The sequence below is a fragment of the Hippopotamus amphibius genome, chromosome 3 (assembly GCF_030028045.1).
Source record: "Hippopotamus amphibius kiboko isolate mHipAmp2 chromosome 3, mHipAmp2.hap2, whole genome shotgun sequence".
NCBI classification, from domain to species: Eukaryota; Metazoa; Chordata; class Mammalia; order Artiodactyla; family Hippopotamidae; genus Hippopotamus; species Hippopotamus amphibius.
Window position 1 is genome coordinate 72,574,162 of NC_080188.1, and position 20,784 is coordinate 72,594,945.

General features: G+C 33.7%; 1 protein-coding gene across 2 annotated transcripts in view; it reads right to left on the reverse strand.

The window, feature by feature from the left end:
* The window catches only part of CLGN (calmegin), a 46,789-nt gene that overhangs the window by 11,893 nt on the left and 14,112 nt on the right, over positions 1 to 20,784 (reverse strand). For both annotated transcript variants that reach the window (XM_057727492.1, XM_057727493.1), the window contains exons 3-8: positions 18,947 to 19,020; positions 18,227 to 18,285; positions 14,940 to 15,081; positions 11,311 to 11,392; positions 9,715 to 9,907; positions 6,345 to 6,534 (exon numbers count right to left, since the gene is read on the reverse strand). In XM_057727492.1, the coding sequence (XP_057583475.1) occupies positions 6,345 to 6,534; positions 9,715 to 9,907; positions 11,311 to 11,392; positions 14,940 to 15,081; positions 18,227 to 18,285; positions 18,947 to 19,020 (740 nt within the window). The remainder of the gene's footprint in view (positions 1 to 6,344; positions 6,535 to 9,714; positions 9,908 to 11,310; positions 11,393 to 14,939; positions 15,082 to 18,226; positions 18,286 to 18,946; positions 19,021 to 20,784) is intronic.

Consider the following 20,784-nt stretch of genomic DNA (forward strand, 5'->3'; position numbering starts at 1 on the left):
ACAGGTAAATAATGGAAAATAATATTCAATGGAAACACGATTTAAAAGAAAATGAGAGTGCTAACTTAATATTAGACTAAGTTGACTTCAAGACAGAGAGTATTATGAGAGTTTACAAAGAAGGACATTTTATAATAACAAAAAGGTCAGTTCCTCAAGAGATCATGAAATACTGTGAACTGATCTAGTAACAGATCTGCAAAATACATGAAGCAAAAACTAACAGACCTCAAAGAAGATAAAGACAAATCCACAATCACAGTTGAAGATTTTAATTCTCTTCTCTCAGTAAAAGAACAGACTGAAAACCATTAAGAATATAAAAGCTTTTGAACAATGCTATCAACCAACCTGATGTAATTGACACTTGTGAATGTTTTCTGACCACAACAGAATTAACTTGGGAGTTAAAATGAAAATCATATCTGGAAAATCCATAAATAATTGACAACAAAGCAACACACTTAAAAATACAGGAATCAAAGAAGAAATCAGTAGGGAAATTATAAAGGAAGAACTGAATTTTCTTGGAAATAATATATGTTTGTGGAACATACATATATTATTTCTCTAAGCACACAAAGCAGTGCTTAGAGAAAATTTACAGCTGCTTCTATCAGAAATTATTTTCTACCTTAATAAGGCAGAAAAGAGAAGCAAATTAAGTCCAAAGTAAGAAGAGGAAGGAAATAAAGTATAAAAAAGGCCACTGGAAGGGAAAAACTAAAAAGCTGGTCCTCCAAGAAGCCCAGTAAAACTGATAAACCTTTAGCTAGACGTATCTAGAAAAAACACTAATTACCATATCGGAAAAGAAAGAAGGGACATCAGTACAGACCACTACAGATATTAAATTAATGATAAGAGATGCGGGAACAATTAGACATCCATATTTTTAAAAATTAATCTTGATTTATACCTCACACTACATACAAAAATTAACTCAGAACAGAGTTTTAGTCAAAATTATTTGTCTAGAAAAGGAAAGAAAATCTTTGTCACATTTAGGCAAAGACGTCTTATCTTAGTAAGATGCAAAAAGCAAGAATCATCAAAGACAAATACTGACAAACTGAACTTCATAAAAAATCAAAACTTCTGCTCTCTATTAAGAAAATTAAGACAGCCCCTAGAGTGAAAGGAAATATTTGCATACTGCATATCTGTATTAATTGACTACTGCTGTATAACAAATTACAATAAAACTTAGGGGCTTAAAGCAACATTTATTACTGCAATTTCTGTATTGTGAAATCTGGGTACCACCTAACTGGGTCCTCTGCTCAGGAACTCTGGCAGATTGCAATCAAGGCACTGGCAGTCTCAGACTGAAGTAGGCAGCTTCTGAAATGGTTTCCAATGATCCTGCCACCTGGCACTCATGTCCAAGCGTAATCAACTCTCCTTGAGTGTGGGTGGGACCTAATAACTTGTTATGAATGAACAGAAATTAGTAGTGGCATGTTACTTCTACGATTAGGTTATAAAAGACTGCATATTAGTTTCCCTAGGATGCTGTGACAAAACATCACAATCTGGGCTTAAAATGACAGAAATTTATTATCTCATAATTCTGGAGACTAAAATTCTAAATCAAAGTTTTGGGCAGGGCCATGCTCTCTCTGAAGGCTCCAGGGCAGATCTTTCCTTATTTCTTCCTTGCTTCTGGTGGCCACTGAATACCCTTGGCATTTCCTGGCTTGTAGATGCATCACTGCAATTTCTGCCTCAGCTGTCACATCATGTTCTCCCTATGTGTCTGTGTCCAAATCTCCCTCTTCTTATAAGGGACACTGGTAGTACTGAATTTAAGGCCCACCCTAATTCAGTATTACTTCATCTTAACTTCATTACCGCTGCAAAGATCCTAATTCCAAATGAAGTCACAATTACAGGTTCTGGGTAGACATGTAATTCTGGAGGACAGTGTTAACCCACTACAGACTGTAACCTCCACCTTCTTCTGTCTTCTCCCCTCCCTTCCCCTCTCCCTTGCTTCCACTGAAAAGAGCTGCCATGTTGTGAGATACTCTGTGGAGAGGCCTAGACTGCAAGGAACCAAGGGATGACTGTGGCCAACATCCAGCAAGGAACTGAGGCACTCAGTCCAACAACAATTCAGCACCTTGACAGACTGAATCCTGACAGTGCCCACTTGAGTGAGAATGAAATTGGATCCGGCTCCTCCTTGAGCCTTTAGATGACTGCAGTCCCAGGTGACATCTTAATTGCAGCTGAGAGACGCAGAGCCAGAGGACCCACTAAGCTGCACTCAGAATCCTGAATCAGAGAAACTGAGAGATAACAAATGTTGTTTTAAGTCACTAAATTTGGGGGTAATTTGTTATACAGAACTAGATAACTAATACAACACCTGTATCTAGAATATAAAGAACTCTCACTGGAAATATACTTCTCCAAAGAAATTGATATGAATGGCAAGTAAATGAAAATTGGGAACATTAAGGATTAGGGAAATGAAAATCAAAACTACAATCAGATATCACCCTTTTAGAATAGCCAAAGAAAAACAGAAAAACAAAAACAGATAATACCAAAAGGTCAAAAGGTACAAACTTCCAGTTATAAGATAAATAAGTTTTGGGGATGTAATGTACAGCATGGTGACTATAGTTCACAATACTATATTATATATTTGAAAGTTGCTAAAAGAGTGAATCTTAAAAGTTCTTATCACAAGAAAAAAAAATGTAACTATGTGAAGTGATGGATGGTAACTAAACTTAATGTAGTGATCATTTTGCAATACATACATATATCAAATCATTATGCTGACACATAAACTAATACAATACTATTTGGCAATTATATATCAATTTAAAAAACAGATAATACCAAATGCTGTTAATGTATAACATATGGAACTCTTACATAATAGTGGGAATGAAAAATGGTACAGCCCTTTGGAAAAGTTTGGCACTTCTTATAAACTTAAACATACACTTACTGTACAATCACACTCCTAGGTATTTACCCAAGAAAAAGGAAAAATCACATCTATACAAAGCCCTGTCCACAAATGTTTCTAACAGCTCTATTCATAATCGTCCCAAACTGGAAACGACCAAAACTTCCCTCAACATGTGAATGGATAAACAAATTATGATACAACCCCTACAATGGTACACTACTCAGCAACAGAACAAAACTACTGATACAAGCAAAAATACGGATGAATCTCAGACAGCATCATTCTGAGTGAAAGAAATCAGAAACAAAAGCTATATACTATATAATTCCATTTTATATGATATTCTGGAAAAGGCAAAGCTATAAGGGACAGAAATCACATCAGTGGTTTCCAGATGTTAAGGGTAGAAGGAGGAAATTGATTACAAAAGAATATGAGAGACCTTTAGGGTGTGATGGAAATATTCCATATCATGATGGCAGTAGTGGTTACATCATTGTATATTTTCGTCCAAACTCATAGAACTGTGTATCTAAAATAAATGGATTTAATTGTATGAAAATTATACTTCAACAAATGTGACAGAAAAAACATGCAATCAGAATCCAGCAAACATGGAAAGGACAATACTCATTGACCAAGTAGATTGCAAGGTTAGTCCAATATTAGAAAATCAATTGATACAATTCACCACACTAAGAAAATAAAGGAGAAAAACCACATGGTCATCTCAATAGATGCACACAAAGCGTTTTACAAAATCCAACACCCAATCACGGGGTACAAAAAAAAAACCTCTTGTAAACTAAGAATATAACATTTTTTACTCATAGTTAGGACATATACCTTTGTGTAATCCCCTCCCAGCCGTACTAGGGTTGGTCTGTGTGACAAACAGAACAGCTGAAGGGATGGCATGTCACTTCTGAGTTTCGGTTATAAAAAGCACTGCAATTTCTGTGATTGTGTTCTCTCCCTCTTGGATCATTCCCTCTGGGGAAGCCACCTGCCATGTCATGAGCTGACCTAAGGAGAGGCGCAGGTGGCAGGGAACTGAAACTCCCTGACAATAGCTACAGAAGCCTGTGGGAAGTGGATCCTCCAGCCGCCCAAGTCAAATCTTCAGACGCAGAATCTGAGCCAGAACCGGGGAGCTAGCCACTCCCAGATTCCTGCCTCTCAGGAACTGGGTGAGTTCATGTTTGTTGTCTTCAGCTGCTAAGTTCTCTGGCAATTTGCTACACAGCAGTAGATAAGTAACAGGGTGGGTTAAATACATAAAGACAGATAATCTTAGCAAAGCCATAATTAAGAGTTACCCATCAGCAGGAAAAAGAAAAAAAGGTTCTTAGGAATAAAGGTAACAAGATTTTATAGAGCAATTGCAAAACATATTTGAAGGACAAAGAATATCTCGGTAAAGAGAGGAAGAGAGAAGTATGTCTCACCATCTGAACTCAAGCTATGGGAACTCTGGAACTGAATACATTTCTTTTAAGGAAATATTCATAATCGTATAGAATGGAAACCACACAAATACTCAGCTAGTGAAAAGTTTATGAGTAAACAAACTGGTGTAAGTAAATCCTATATAGTTTTATAAGATGCTGAGGATATGGCTATTTTAAGCCAATGAATCATTAACTGAAAAGACTGCAACTATGTGAAGTACACACACACGTACATGATAACCATCAAACTGGAACTGAAATTAAAGTGTTGGTATTATACAGTGGAGAAAAGACAGCCTCTTCAATAAATGGTGCTGGGAAAACTGACTGATACATGTAAAAGATGAAATTAGAACACTCCCTAACACCATACACAAAAATAAACTCAAAATGGATTAAAGACCTAAATGTAAGACCAGACACTATAAAACTTTTAGAGGAAAACAAAGGCAGAACACTCTTTGACATAAATCACAGCAACATCTTTTTTGACCCACCTCCTAGAGTAATGAAAATTAAAACAAAAATGAACAAATACGACCTAATTAAACTTAAAAGCTTTTGCACAGCAAAGGAAACAATAAACAAGAAGAAAAGACAATCCTCAGAATGGAAGAAAATATTTGCAAACAAAGCAACTGATAAAGGATTACTCTCCAAATATATACAAGCAGCTTATGCAGATCAATATCAAAAAAAAAAAAAAAAAACCCAATCAAAAAATGGCTGGAAGACCTAAATAGATATTTCTCCAAAGAAGACACACAGATGGCCAACAAACACGTGAAAAGATGCTCAACATCGATAATTATTAGAGAAATGCAAATCAAAACTACAATGAGGTATCACCTCACACTAGTCAGAATGGCCATCATCAAAAAATCTACAAACAATAAATGCCAGAGAGGGTGTGGAGAAAAGGGAACCCTCATACACTGTTGATAGGAATGTAAGTTGGTACAGCCACTATGGAAAACAGTATGGAGGTTCCTTAAAAACTTAAAAAAAGAACTACCATATGACCCAACAATCCCACTCCTGGACATATACCCAAAGAAAACCATAACTTAAAAAAACACATGTTCATAGCAGCACTATTTACAACAGACAGGACATGGAAGCAACCTAAATGTCCATCAACAGAGGAATGGATAAAGATGATGTAGTACATATATACAATAGAATATTAGTCATAAAAAGCAATGAAACTGGGTCATTTGTAGAGACATGGATGGACCCAGAGAGTGTCATACAGAGTGAAGTAAGTCAGAAAAAGAAGAGCAAATATCATATAATAATGCATATATGTGGAATCTATAAAAATAGTATAGATGATTTTATGTGCAAAGCAGAAATAGAGACACAAACGTAGAGAACAAATGTATGGATACCAAGGTGGAAAGGGGTGGGGTGAGAGGAACTGGGAGATTGGGACTGACACATACATTATTGATACTATGTATAAAATAGACCACTGATCGGAACATGCTGTTGAGCACAGGGAACTCTACCTAATGCACTGTGGTAACCTAAATGAGAGGGAAGTCCAAAACCCGAGGGGATATCTGTATGTGTATGGCTGATTCATTTTGTTGTGCAGTGGAGGCTAACTCAACATCATAAAACAACTATACTGCAATAAAAATTAATGAAAAAATAAAGCGTTGGTGTTTTAGATTCACAGGATTTTCCCCCCACAGCATTGAAAGCATATAAAATAAAAACACTATATTGAAAAAGGCAAGAAAATTAAATTTAAAATATTAATTAAAATGAAAATTAAGATAATTAAAAGGCTGGGAAGTGCAAAATCCATTTTAGAGAAGTATTTCACCCAAAAGAGTCAAAATAAGTAGTTCTGATGTTTAAAAAAATAAGTTTCATTGGTTGTAAACTTTACTTCATTGTTACATTTCATTACTTTATGCCAAATAACGCTTGTTACTGAATTCTCTGCTTACCAATCTTCTGGTTTGACGGCAGAAGGATCAGGGATTTTTGCTCTTTCATCCCAATCATCAGGTTTTTTATCACTGGGATCTTCAATTTCTTTGGGAGGATTGATAGGAGGAATCACATCCTCTAGTAGGCTTCCTTTGTTTACAACTATCTGATCAATTAATACTTCGAATGTGTCATCTGGATTCATCACTAAAGACCAATTTAAAGATATTACACATCATATTGATAGACACATTAAAGATAAGCTTCCAAATAATAAAATTACCCTAAACTTCATGGGTAAAATTTTCTCTCAACCAGAATAGAGGAATTACCAATGCATTAAATCAAAATATGCTAAAATCACTAGATATAATGCCTTCTAAAACCCAAAATAAAATTTTAAGTAATAATAATAATTTAATAAAATGCTCCATTGCTTCTCAAATAAAAAATATTCAATAGCTAACTCAGCTTAGGGTTCACATGACCAGTCAGCTTCATTCTTTCATAGTTACAGAATACAACCTAATCTTCTTCACTATTTTAAAATAATTTTTAAAACAACCTCAAACTTTAAAAGTTGCAAGTATACTGTAGAGAACATTTTTTCTTGAATTACTTGAGAGTAAATTACTGACCTCATCCATATCATCCTTGAATATTTCAATGTATACTTCCTATAAACAAGGACATTTTCCTACATAACCCCCAAATCACCAAAATCAGGAATTTAACATTGAAACATTCTTATGACTTCCTAGAAATCTATAAAGCTCATTGGCATTTCAAATTCATTGATTCGTAAACTGTAGTGTAAAATGTCTTAAGGATGACTGAAAATACTCAAGCTCCTTTTAGTATGTTGTTTCAAGTATTTTTAGTATGTTTGTTTCAAGTATGTTTAGTATGTTTGTTTCAAGGTAGATTCTAGCTCTTTAAAAGTCCCCAGGCCAAAAGTTTCATAAAGGACTCCCTTATCATTGTAATGACAAAATAAAAGCTCTCTCTCCTTTCTGTAAACATGGGGTGGGGAGTCACTGAGTATAATTTATATCTTTGGAAAGAATAGCAGATGAAAGTAGCTGCCTAACAGTTGCTTTTAGTAAGTTAAGGAACTAGGAGCTGTCAATAAATGTCAGGATGATCCTGACTTAACTAGGTAAGTGAGCTACCACGTTCTGAAAAAATAATTCTGAAATAATAACAATCTCCAGAGGTTTCAGTCACAGCAATGCCAAATTATTTATATCAAAATCAGATATTGCAATTTATATACAAATTCAAATAATGCAAATGAACACTCAGTATTTTCTCCCTTCTCTTTTTTCTCCACTATTCCCTCTTCTATTACAGCTGAGATTATAAAACTGTATTACTACACAAAGGAAAAAAGTCAAGAATGAAACAGAACTAAGAATAAGATCTTAAATGGAAAAATGCACTAGACCTTTTCTGGTTCAAAAAAAGGCATTTCTCAAGAAAAATCCTGAGGAGTATTTTCTGAATAAATTTTGCAGCCGAAAAGTTTTAAAATTACAGTAAATCAAAAAGCACGTGACAATTACACATATGTGAAAAGACATCTTTGTCCAAAATCTTTAGCCAAAAAACCTTTCCATTCAGAAAGCTGTATTAAATATTCTAAATGAATCTACAACAAAAGGCATTGGATTATAGTCTTTTAAGGGACCCTGTAAAGATCTCAGAACAGCTACAGAATAATATTATAAAAACATAATAGTATTACAGAAAGTTTTTTTAAAAGGAAAAAAGTCCCTCAATAATCCTAGCACAACAAAGTTTGTGTATAGTAGTAAGAAAAGTAAATATTTGAGTCAGATTTGAATTTCAATTCCAGTCCTACCAATTACTTTTGTTTCCTAGGGCAAGTTACTCAACCTAAATTAAGGCAAAAAACTGCTCACCTCACATGATGGTTACAAACAAAATGTCTAGCACAGAGCATGGTACCTATGAGGTGATTAATAAAAATTAGTTTTTTCTACTCTTTTTCTTTTTGTTTGCATAATTTGTCTACTGGATATCAGGATGTGCCTCCAATGTGAATCTCATTTTCGTTCCCCATTTTAATATTATAAGCATCTCTTCCCTGTTGCTAAACATTTTCGTAGTTATCGTTTTGTATTGTGTAGAAAGAAAACCACTGCTGTAACATTTGGGTTGCTTCCAATTTACACCATATTTTCACACATAGGTCACTTTCTTTCTTCTGAATTATTTTCTTTGGATAAATTCCTGAAAGTGGAACTGTGGCTTTCGATTATACTAGCAAAGTGTTATTGACCAGGTTATACAAAGTCTAATTAAAATTCATTTTTTCTGTTCTAGTTATAATTTCTCATTATTTCTACGTTTCTACGGTTTACCTTATGCTCTCCAAAATGTCTAGTACTATTTTCCAATTTCAGAAAAAGGTCTTTGACAACAGTATTGACTTTAAAAATAAAATCAGTCCCTGCCTTGGCAGGCAAAATGAATGTTTCTATAACTGCATTTTTTGGAAAGAAAATCTAAATATCTTAGTCTTGGATAGTGTTGTCCTGTTAGGTTCTGACATGCTGTGATTTTAAGCAATCATGGGCAGACTAAAGCTCTATAATCAGATGTACTTGGGAAGAGAAGAAACAATCCCATATAGTGTTCCTTCCAGTCAACATATACGCAAACTCCTGGTTACAAAAGCTAAGTATGTTAACAGATGGTTGCTCAATGTGTTCCCTTTCAAAATTTTCCCACAACCACCATAAGGCAGGACCCAAAAATGACAACTGCCTATAGAATAAAGTCTACTATTAAGGGCTTATTCCTCTTTAACCCTGTTCTCCAATTTTCTATTCTTTCAGCACCACTAATGTCAGGGTGCCTAAAATATCCCATTCCTCTCCTATCTTCTACTTTGTACCTATGCTTCAAGACGACGTCAAAAATAATTCACTTCACTAGGTTTTCTCCAAGTTTCCAAACTGAAAGTAATATTACTTTTGAGCTCTTAACTATACCTCATATGGCACTTTACTTTCTACCTGTGCTATAAGTATGTGTGTCTTATTTTCCTAAAAAGGTAAGCCCTTAACAGAAGGATCTGTGTTTCTCCCAAAGCACTTGCCATGAAAACGTCGGCAGTCAGTAAATATTTTTGAATTAATGAATGAAATAAAAAGATATACTGAGACTTCCTTGGTGGTCAAATGCAGGGGGCCCAGGTTGATCCCCGGTCAGGGAACTAGATCCCGCATGCCACAATGAAGATCCCGTGTGCCGTAACTAACACCCAGCACAGATAGATAGATAGATAGAGAGATAGATAGAGAGATAGACAGACAGACAGACAGACAGACAGACAGGTAGATAGATAAATGGATATACCAAGGGTGTAAAGATGAGTCTTCCTGTCTGTGAAGAACTTCTTAAGGTCTACATCTGGAGGTTTGGCATGCTTCTCTTCAAAAACTCCAGTTTTGGGATGTTTATGTCTGAAGATAAAATGAAGTTTGTAATCTTCTCCACATTTGTCTGGTCCAAACATAATGGTATAGGATGTTTTATCATAAAAGTTTTCCTTCAAAGAGAGATGAGTATTGGGATTAGTCCATAATTAGTGTATCTAATGAATTTCTCTATTCCACCCCATTGGTTAGAGTTCACAAAAATGTATTAAATGAATTAGTTGACACAACTGACAATAAAGGATGTGGGAAATGACAAATTTTATTTCAAAATAGATTTTTAAAAAAGGCACACACTACGTCTATCCTGAAGATGTAGGAGAGAAGTTGGTTCCACCCTAGCAACATCATAATAAGTTTTAATTACTCTATTAAGATCTGTATTAATATTTTATTAACAAAATTAAGCATAGAGAAAAGCACACTGTGACTTAAGACTACAGTGCTTACTTAGCCATGACTACTATTCAGTAAGACACCAGAAAATGGCTTAGCACAAGTGAAGAAGATACTTCAGACTCAAAAACAGACACAGCGACATGCTCTTCATTTCACTACTAGTCACTTCTCTTCATTTGGCACTGCCTACTCATTAAGAGCATGGGATCCAGAGTCCGATACTGGGGTTCAGATCCTACCGTTGCCTTTAAACCAGTGTGTGGCCCTGAGCAAATTTCTTAACTTCCCTGTAGTTCTGTTTCATTACCTCTGATGGAGATAATAATAGTACGTACCTTATAAGGTTTCTAGGAGGCTTAACTGAGTTAATCAGATAAAGTGCTTAGAAAAATACTTGGTATTTGACTTTACTATTGCCATTGCACCTTCAGGTGATCATCACCTCACAATACCTAAGAGTTTCACCATATACTACAAATGGCTTCCCCTTTACCCGATTCTAATAATAAGAAAAGAATCCTTTAATCTGTTTCATAGCCAAGCGTTGTGACAAATATCTCATAATGTCTCATTTATTTTATTTTTGTTATATGCAGAAATCCTGACACAGTCTCCTATAGCAGGATGCTATAAGAAATGTCTCCAAACTTCAAATGGTCCTAGTATAACCTGCCTCACTATGAAAACATTTTTAACTCAGTAAATTTTTGCAGACTGCCAACTCCTGAACTGGTCCGCCTTTTTAATTTGGTTCTTTGGCCATTTTGTTTTACTGCTTTGCTCCATTATCTTACTTCTCCTAACAAACGTATTACTATTATTTTATAAAGAAAATAACTGTAAGCTGATCTTTTGGTGACATTTACAAGCACCAGGCTATTTTTTATTTATAGACATGGCCAACTTTTTTATGTTGCTAAAGATTACAAAACTGATGCCATCAAGTAACACAGCTGTGTATGAAGCTTGAAGGCGCGCTGTAAAAGCTATATAAACTCACTCTGGATAAAAATTTTCAAAGTTATTTTTGAATTCAGTTGAAAATGAAAATTTCAATTACTTCTTAAAAATACTTATTAACTTTAATAAGGTTTTCTTAAATATTAAAATATCATACCAGATTCAAACCATCAGTGTCTGCTAGGAGTTTAATGTATGCACCTCCACAATCAATACCATCTTGAAAATTTACTTCATATCTAAATGAAGGGAAAAAGAATCATACTGCTGATAAGTAAAAACTACTAATTGCTGTTCAGAATCTAACGTATTATACTCTCAACTCATTTAAACACAAACGTTTTACATTACCAGAAAGCTCATGCAAAACATATCCACAACCTATAGGGCATAACCAGAAATGCCTTTTCTGTGCACATCCTTAAAATATGGAAAATAGAATAATTATAACCAACTATAGAAAAGTCAACCAATTTGTTGAAAGAATTCCTTTCATCAAAACTCTTGAATTAAGAACAAGATACTTTGACTAAAACTTTTAACAGGAAACTTCAAATTAAAATAAGGTACGTACTATACATATACTTTATAAACTAAAAAACAAAGACTATGGGGATCATAGCTACGGCATAAGTTTCTAAGAAACTGCTAATGATCCTAGATACCCAGGTCACTACTAACCTGTCTTTTAGTTCAGCTACACCAAAACCATGTTAAATAAGTTGTACATTTAATTAAATACCACCAGCAAAGAGATTTCATAATCTCAGTCAATAACCTGGAATATTTGAGACCTTAACAGCCAGGAGATAGGGGAAGTACAGTCTAACAGCTAAAGGAGTGAACTGACATGGCAGTCTCTTCCTGGATTTACAACACGTAAGTCTCAGCAAAAGTTTGGTTATTGTTGTCTTGTTAGTCTTACTAAACACTGTTTAGAAGAGATTTTTAGTAAATGGGTGAATTACATGTGACAAAAATCAATGAGGAAATGAATATCATAGTGAAAAACAGTGAAAATCAAAAAAGTTATGATTTGGTTTAATGAATTAAAGCAAAAAGAGATGAAAACCAGAGAAGCAACAGGATATAGTGATAATTTTAATAAAAGGACTGTAGTTTAAAATGTTTCTGAAGAAACTTTATTGACAAAGTAAAATAACAGCATACAAAACTTTGACACTTTAAACCCAATTAGTGTATGTATTTTGCATAGAAAAGAATAGAAAAAATATAGTAAATTTTTAAGTGATCATCTCTGAATTGCTGCTTTATTTCTCAAGATGTCTACAATAGTGGATACAAGCAAGTTCTTTGGAGTCAGAAAGACCTGAGATTTATCCTGGATTCTGATGACACCTTAGCTAAAGGCACATTGTTGAAGCTCTAATCTCTACCTGCTCATCTATAATGTGGGAACATTGCCCATACCTACACCTCAAAGGACTATTATGATGATTAGAAGTTGTCATGCACAGCGATGGGCCAATAAATGCTCAAAAATGTTAGCTTGTGCTATGATCGGACGGGAAGTTTTGTTCTTTTTCATTTTTTAAATAAAGAAGTTTGTTTTCCTCAAAGCCTTATCAATATTTTTATTTTAAGCAGTAGCTGATTAACTTTTTTTTCATGAAACATCTTTGAAGGGTATAAAGTAAAAGAAATGGTGCATAATGTGAACTACAGTATTTAATTAAAGCACCTCTAAAGCTGGCTTAATTTGGGATTTTCTGAAAGATTGTAATTTGCTACTCTAAGTAAAATAAAATAAAAAGAGATACAGCTTTATTATAGGTGATCTAAGGATAAAGGGTTCTGTGAAAAGAACTAGAGACAACAATTGTGTAAACTGTCTCTATAAATTTAAGACGGCTCTGCTGTCTTATGTATGCCTAGACTGGATCACTATGTCTATTTCATACGCTGCAAACTTTCAGATTTTTCAAATCATTAACTTGTGCCTAGTATAAGTAGTTCACAATGGATTTGAGGATCAGTGAAATGTATGACATAGAGCTTGACTGCTGCTAATCTTAAATCATAGGAAAAATGAGGACAAATGCAGAGTATATGTCAACCCTATTTTCTTTACAGTAGCATTTACTAAACCGTCCCATTAAATAGTAATTATTGTTGGGGAGGGGAAACTTCCTGGTCAAATATGTTTGGGAAACACAACATTCAAGTTAAAAACAGGCTTATATACGTAGAACTTCTCAAAGTCTTTAATGGACAAATATGCTTCACTATTTTTAAGGTTCAGATGGTTTTAGTTTCTAAAATGCACATGACCACATAATGCACATTAATATGCACACAATTTGGGAAAAGCAGCTTTAGAGTAAAGTTATATCATAAATCTATAGTATTTATAGTAGTTAATATAAAATTTCTTTTTATTTATCCCATTTCATCAAAATTAAGAAAAACAAATATTCACTATCCTTCTTTGAATTGTTTTCAAGCATAGCAAAGACTGCTACTCAATTCTTCTTGATTCTCCTTTTCTTTTTTCAGAATAATTTCACAACTGCTTTAATAATTTTTTCAGACTTATTATCTTTGCTTCTAATCTTGCAAACTCTCACTTACTTGACTAGTAGTGATTTATACTTTCTGAAAATACCATATTTGATTCATTTTACTCTGGAGAAGTTAAACTTTTTATAATTTTCCATTACCGCTTCATTTAAGCCACAAAGAATTAAAATAGAAAATGATATTATATTCACCTAAATTCAACAGAATAATAAGATTTCTTTCAAATTTTCAAGTAAAAAGAAACACCAAACTCTGAATAATGACATAACATCCAGCTCAAATATTAATCCCAATAAGTACTTATAACAATATTTTTCATTTGTTTAAATGGTTGTATACTCTGACACTGATATTTTAAATTTATTGAAATAACGATGCAACTAAGCCAAAGTATCCACAGCTGAAAAATTAAGCCAATTATACCAAATGCCATATTGTTTTAAATTTCTAAAACACAAAATGGCATTTTAATTACACCACACAGAAATATGTCAACAAAAACCCGAAGGGGTTCTGGAGTGGTAAATTTACAGTTAATGGTATTTCCTTAAGCTGTAATTAACTTTGTACAGCTCAATCTTCTGATATAACGTAGAAAGTAACACTTCTACATTTCCTTTTCTTTGTTTTTAATATGAATTTCATTGGTTTTGTAATTGTATTTGTACAGATCTATTTTGGTTTTATACCAGTATAGACGAAACAAGCTTGAGGAATTTATACTTGATTTTACAACAGTTACACATGCAAACAACATCACAATAAAATTAGTTTATGTCACATTGTGAAGGAGGGGTAGGGGGACTGTCTGTGAGAACATGTGCCCTTTAAAAGGGCATTTCCTCTTTAAGATGAATTTGCTGTGTTTGAATCTTATCACTGGTTTAACAGCAATATTTACAGTTCCATTCTGAATATATTGAGGTTAATATATCTTTAACAGCACGTCATTTTAAGTAAAGAGTTAAAATAAAAATGGTGCTTTTAGTTTGCACTATTTGGTTTATGGTAGTGGAATGTTGCATATTATAGCGTATATAATTTTTCAACACACTCGCTTTTCACTCAAAATCTCAGGGTGTCTGTGTGTATACATGCATTGTGTATTTAAGCAAATGAAATGAAAAAGGAAAATCTAGATTTTTATGCCCATTTTATACCCATTATACCTATATTCAGAAGCCAAATTATACAAAACTAATATAAATGTCAGAAAAAAAGTATTAAAAACATAATAAAACTTACTGCACTATCAGAGGTTTATCAGCAAAAATGAAGGGGTTTGCTAATACAGCAGATATTGCATGATGCTTTGCTCTAGATTTCAACACCAGTCCTCGGTCACCAGGTACTCGATTTTCTTTCAATTCTTCTATTTCCCATCTTCCTAAAATACAAAACAAAGCAAGTTAAACTAAAACCAGAAACACTGACTTAAGACTATTTATCAGAAGTGGTGACCAATAAGATTTTTCCATGAAGGCTAATTTGGGAAAAATAAAATCACATTTTAAATCAGGAAATAATATCTGCTCCTCTTTTTCTCTTAAAACCATGGAAACTAATAAATAACAGATGCTACACTATTTAATTAAAGCACCTCTAAAGCTGGCTTAATTTGGGATTTTCTTAAAGATTGTAACCAACGAAATCACAAAATGTGGTTTGTCTCATAGGGTCTATCAACATTTTATTTTAAAAATGAGCTATTTTTAAATTACATAAGGAACAAAGTACATCCTTAACACAAAATGAGTTTGCCTCAGTCTATTTATTTTGAAATTCATGGTATCATCAGCCACTTTTACTTTGCAGAGGTTATTGTAGGGATTTAAATTTTATTTTGAAAATTGTTATGCCCAAAGAACACAAACTGCAGTTACCCTTTCTAGGCTAAGCCAATCAGTTCTCGGAAGTTTTGGCCAAGAAAGTCATACATACTAGATAAGCACTAGGCTGTAGCACAGCAAAGCTGAGTTAGGTCCTCTCTAGGCTGGAATTCCCCATGTTTAAGATCAGGAAGCTCCTGCAATTAGATCACAGGCTGCATACAACGCAAAGCTAGAGGGGTTACCTGCCACCCCAAAGTTGTGGGTTGGACTTTCCTCCTTTACTCCTTTTAAAACTAATAACTAATTTATATTAACTTGTATAAAATATTTTAGTTTTGAAAATTAGAGGTATTGCCTATTCTGAGAAAAAATTTAGCAAAAACTGGTTATTTTCCAGCATTGGGCCAACTTGAAATATTAACGGGCACTTCTGAATTACTAACATACTTTATGTACATTTTTTTCTTTCTAAAAAACAACAGTGCAAGAACCTGACAGGCTCATGAATCAGAAAGGGGTGTTTTTTGGTCTATGGTGCACACTTTATTGGGTTTTTAAAAATTCATTTCTCAAAGTTTTTGACTTTCTTTTCTTTTTTGTCCCCTAATTTGGATATACTATACTTTTCTACAAAAGGTGAATTCATTTGGTCTTCTTTTCTCTCATTGATGAGCAACTGTATTATCACTACTAACCTGTGGCTTGACCAAATCACAAAGGCCTTCTTTTAAGAAGTAACGACTTTATATTTAGGAGTTTTAGGACACTGATAGTAAAGACTATGTTGCATACTTTTTGTAATTATGTGCATACATTTATCCACTATGAAAAAGTACTATTTAAAAGTACTGCTTTAATTTTAGAAAACCTGTGACAAGGTGATTATTCTCCAAGGACAAGATGTTTTTCCCAATTTCAAATCAACAATAACTTTTCATTAGCTAATCATTTACTCAAATTCTATACAATGCCAGGTAATATGAACTCTGATGTAAGCAAAATTTCAAAAAGAATTCATACAATTTTATAAGACTTCCTGAAAGTTGGTTACTTAAAGAATTGGTGATTTTTTAAACAGCTATACTTTTATTAATAACAATCTGAAAAATTTAAATAAGGTTCCTCCAAATGCAAACCCTGTTACCCAGCACATGTTTCACACAGATTTGCTTGTTTCTGAAAATACAGGATTTAGTTTTACTCAAGTGGTACATGACAGAAGCTGTGATTACAACTAGAAATACTAAATATTTCTGCAAAGAAAATGATATTGGTCTCAACTAACCACTATATAAACAATATTGCTAATATTTATATGCAAAATGCCATTTTCAGGACCTGGACCTTTAAGAGATTCTGTATTTTTCAAAGTTTCTTTCAAGAAACTGAAAAAAGTCAACCAACCACACCAAATCTAATATGGTAAAAAATTATTTTCATGGATAATTTTGTTTAATAAGACTACAGACCAAACTTACATGTTAAGAGGCTTGTTTTTTGCTTGCTTGTTTGAGTTCTAATTTTAAGCTAAGAGTCATTTTTGTCCAGCAAGAAATAGAGACTTAAACTCACTGGTAAAATAGTCCATATCCTAATTATAGGAAAACTCCATCAATGGATACTTCTCAAACACAAACATAAAGCAAGTATCTACCCAGTGCTGTTCTAAAAAAACAAAACAAAACAAAAACTGTAAAGTAAGATAAACACAGAGGTTTTAAGTCAAGCATTCTGTTCGATGGTGTGTATTTCTGTGTGTATCATTCTAAGTAGCATTCTATCTCTGCAGACCTGCTGCTTCTTTGAGGGAAATTATTCTTTTCTCTAAATGGATTTAGATTGAATGCAGTACTGCTTGTTCTGTGCACATGGTAGAGTTCTTTCTGGAGTATATAAGCATATATACTGGGATGGAGACATGCAGGCATGATCTTTATCTCACACTAAAACAGACACTATGAAAAGGAAGCAGACAACTGGCATCCTACATATGCTGTTATTTGTTCCATTGTTGTTCTCATGTAATGCCTGTTGGGATCTGAGTGTAAGGTCACATCCTTATGGGTCTGAGGTCTTCTGGGAGAGCGAAAATTTCTACTATTCATCACATTGACTGAGACTGATCCTGCTTTAGGATGTAACAATTGAGGAGGCTGGTTCTAGACTAATAGGAGGAAGAAATTCTTTCCTCTTACTCCGGGAGAGAACTGTTAGGGAAGAAAAGATGGCCTTTGCATACAGGACTTTTCTTTCTACAGCTAAGGCTGAAGATAACCTATCAGAGGCCAAGTGATAATGGTTGTGGGCCTGGAGATGTGGGCTCCAGGAGTTGCTGCATTTCTCAGAGCTCTCATAAATGTCCTGTCTTGCATCCTCTAGGAGAATCTTGCCAAAGGTTATAACTTGATCTAGGTGGGCCCATGCTTGAGATGAAACAGTAGAGAATAGCAGTAGCCTGGGAAATCGTGCAAAAGACTAATTGCAGTGGAGTGAAAATTTAGAAAACTGGATGGTGGCTTAAGTATGGATTACCCAGACTTCCACACATACTGGAAAGGAGATAAGACAAATACCGAACATTCTATGGTGAGGCAGGATGGGGCCTCAGGTCCGTATATATATTTAATAAAAATATAATCTCAAAAGCTTGTGAACTCTGGGTTCTACTGGTTATGTTTAATATTTAAATAAATATTTTACCATCATATATAGAAATCTCCGCATCTGTATCATCTTTTTTTGCTTTTGATAAGACCCACCTATAAATAAAGTTGAAAGAAATGTATATCATTAAAAATAAAGCTAACAATTTATAGATACAATGCATATCAGAAATACAACAAAAGATTACCCAACAGTTGCTTTTTATTCTCAGATAAATGAATACTTAGAGGCTAAATAAGGATGTCTATACATAATCCTGCAAAGCTAGTTAAATTAAATTTGGAATCTGCAATATGCTAGCTGTATGATCATAGGTAAGGTACACTAAGCCTCAGTTTCCTCACTGGTAAAAGGCAGATAAAGATAGTTCTCACCCACCTACTTAGGACAGTGTTTAGCATATAATAATCAATAAATAATAACTTTTATCTTTTTTTACCATTATTTAGGATAAAACATTAATTTGTCATCTGAAATTAGGTTATTAATATCTGTCCTAAGGAATGAAGAAATGTTATGTTTTCACTTTACATTCATAATTCATTTGTATATTTTCTTTGTATACATGATAATAATTCAAATTAAACCTTTCTATCAATAATAACAATATGTTAAGGTATTGGTTTATACCATGAAATAAAGTATTTTAACCTTTTTTTATAGTGCTGTGGTAGAGGCAATTTTCATAAGCTAACAACAATAATTTCAAAAAAGCTAATCAAATCAAGGAAAAAATTCTTCTGAATGAATACTCACCCAGCCAACCTTCCACTATCAAAAGTTTCCGCAAAATATACTTCTCCTATAGGTTGAGGTGTCTTATATTTAATCTAGAAAATAGATTTAAAAAATCTAAAGTTATTCATCTTCACAAATATTTTAATTAAGTAATCTCACTAATTAAGAACCTAGTATGAAATGCACATATAGGTAATACAGATGGTAGGTGACATGGTCTCCGGCCTCAAAACTTTGTACCCTACTGGTAATAAAATACAAAAGACCATAAGACATACATGATGGAAAAAAATACTATGCGCAAACAGAGAATACACTGACTCCTTCTAACACACTAGGGATGGAAGGAAGTAATTAGCCAAGGCCTTATGATGCAGTGGACATGACCTTGAAAGGATTCTAACAGGTGACAATATTTGAGGATAAAAATCATTAGAAGCAAAAGAAATAGCATGATCAAAAACACATAAGATGAAAAACTTAGTAAGCATGTAGGTTAGTTTAAAATTAACTCTTAAATTCCACTGTTATGTGACTAGAGGATGATGACAACATTCTGAGAAATTAGGAACCCAGAGGAAAAATAAGATTCAAAAGAGAAAGGACTGCACAACGACTGTCTACAAAGCACTGTTTCAATTGCCATGTAAGTGTTAGCTGCTATGATGATGATGATGGTGGTGGTGGTGGGGGAGGTTGATTTGGTGGCTCTTTTAATCCTCATAATACTTCCATGCGGGAAGTACTTTACTCTTCCCATTTTACGTATGGTGAAACTGTGGGAGATAGACAAAATAATTTGCCCAGTGTCATACAGTTAGACACTTGTTAGACTTAAAGATATGAGCCTAAATGTTATACACTTAACCACTATACTATACAGAATGCACCAATAAAATAATTTAAAAGATTAAATTTACTGACAAACTATCAAAAGATAATTAGAATTGATGATGAATACATAAAATCTTGCTTGCAGTGACAGATAAATCTTGGTCCTTTCTTAACCAGCCTTTATGATTTTACCTATACAATTAATTATGAGATTTCTTCTCTCAGCCTTAAGAGAAAAGGATGCAGAACTACTTTTACTGTTTTCACTGTCCCTACCCTTCCCTAATAATACATTTCCTGTCTGTTTAAGGGAGGAAAATCAATAATTAAACAAAATTCCACATACTTACTAACAGGGTCAAGATTCTGCTACCCAAATTGCCAATCTCCTATGAAGTTTACTGAACTAAAACTTTACTGTTCTCTATATTTTTATGGATTGGCAAAGATGGGCAATGGTGTAACAAGAGGCTTACCTCTGTTAAACAACTCTTTAAATCACCAGCAATTTATTTTGCACTTTATTTATACTTTACTTGTACTTTACCATATCTAGATTACTCATGCTATAAAATTAGAAGCATCAAAAATTGTTCCATTCCTTATCATCTTTTCAAATTATCATCAAATATAGTTAGGAGTCGTAGATATCTGCCAATTTCTTTGAAGTATTAACCTCCAACACCCTCCTAGTAGCTGTATCCAAGTCAGTCATAAGCACTTTGATTACTACTTACTTTCTGTGGATCACAGAACCAGGTTTTAACAGTCCTAACTTTGCCCCAAATAAACTCAACTCATAACTAAAAAAAAAAAAAATAGAAAAGAAAAGAAAAGTCCTTGTGAAGCTTAAAACTTAACAGGAGAAAGAATATTCACCATAAAATGGCTAAACAACACTTGCATTTGTAAATAAAAAACTCTAAAAAGAAGTCTCTAACAACTACATATTATTCTCCTTGGCCCTTTAAACAGCAGCTAGCACAACATAATTGAAATTTTCTCACCAAAGATATTTCTGA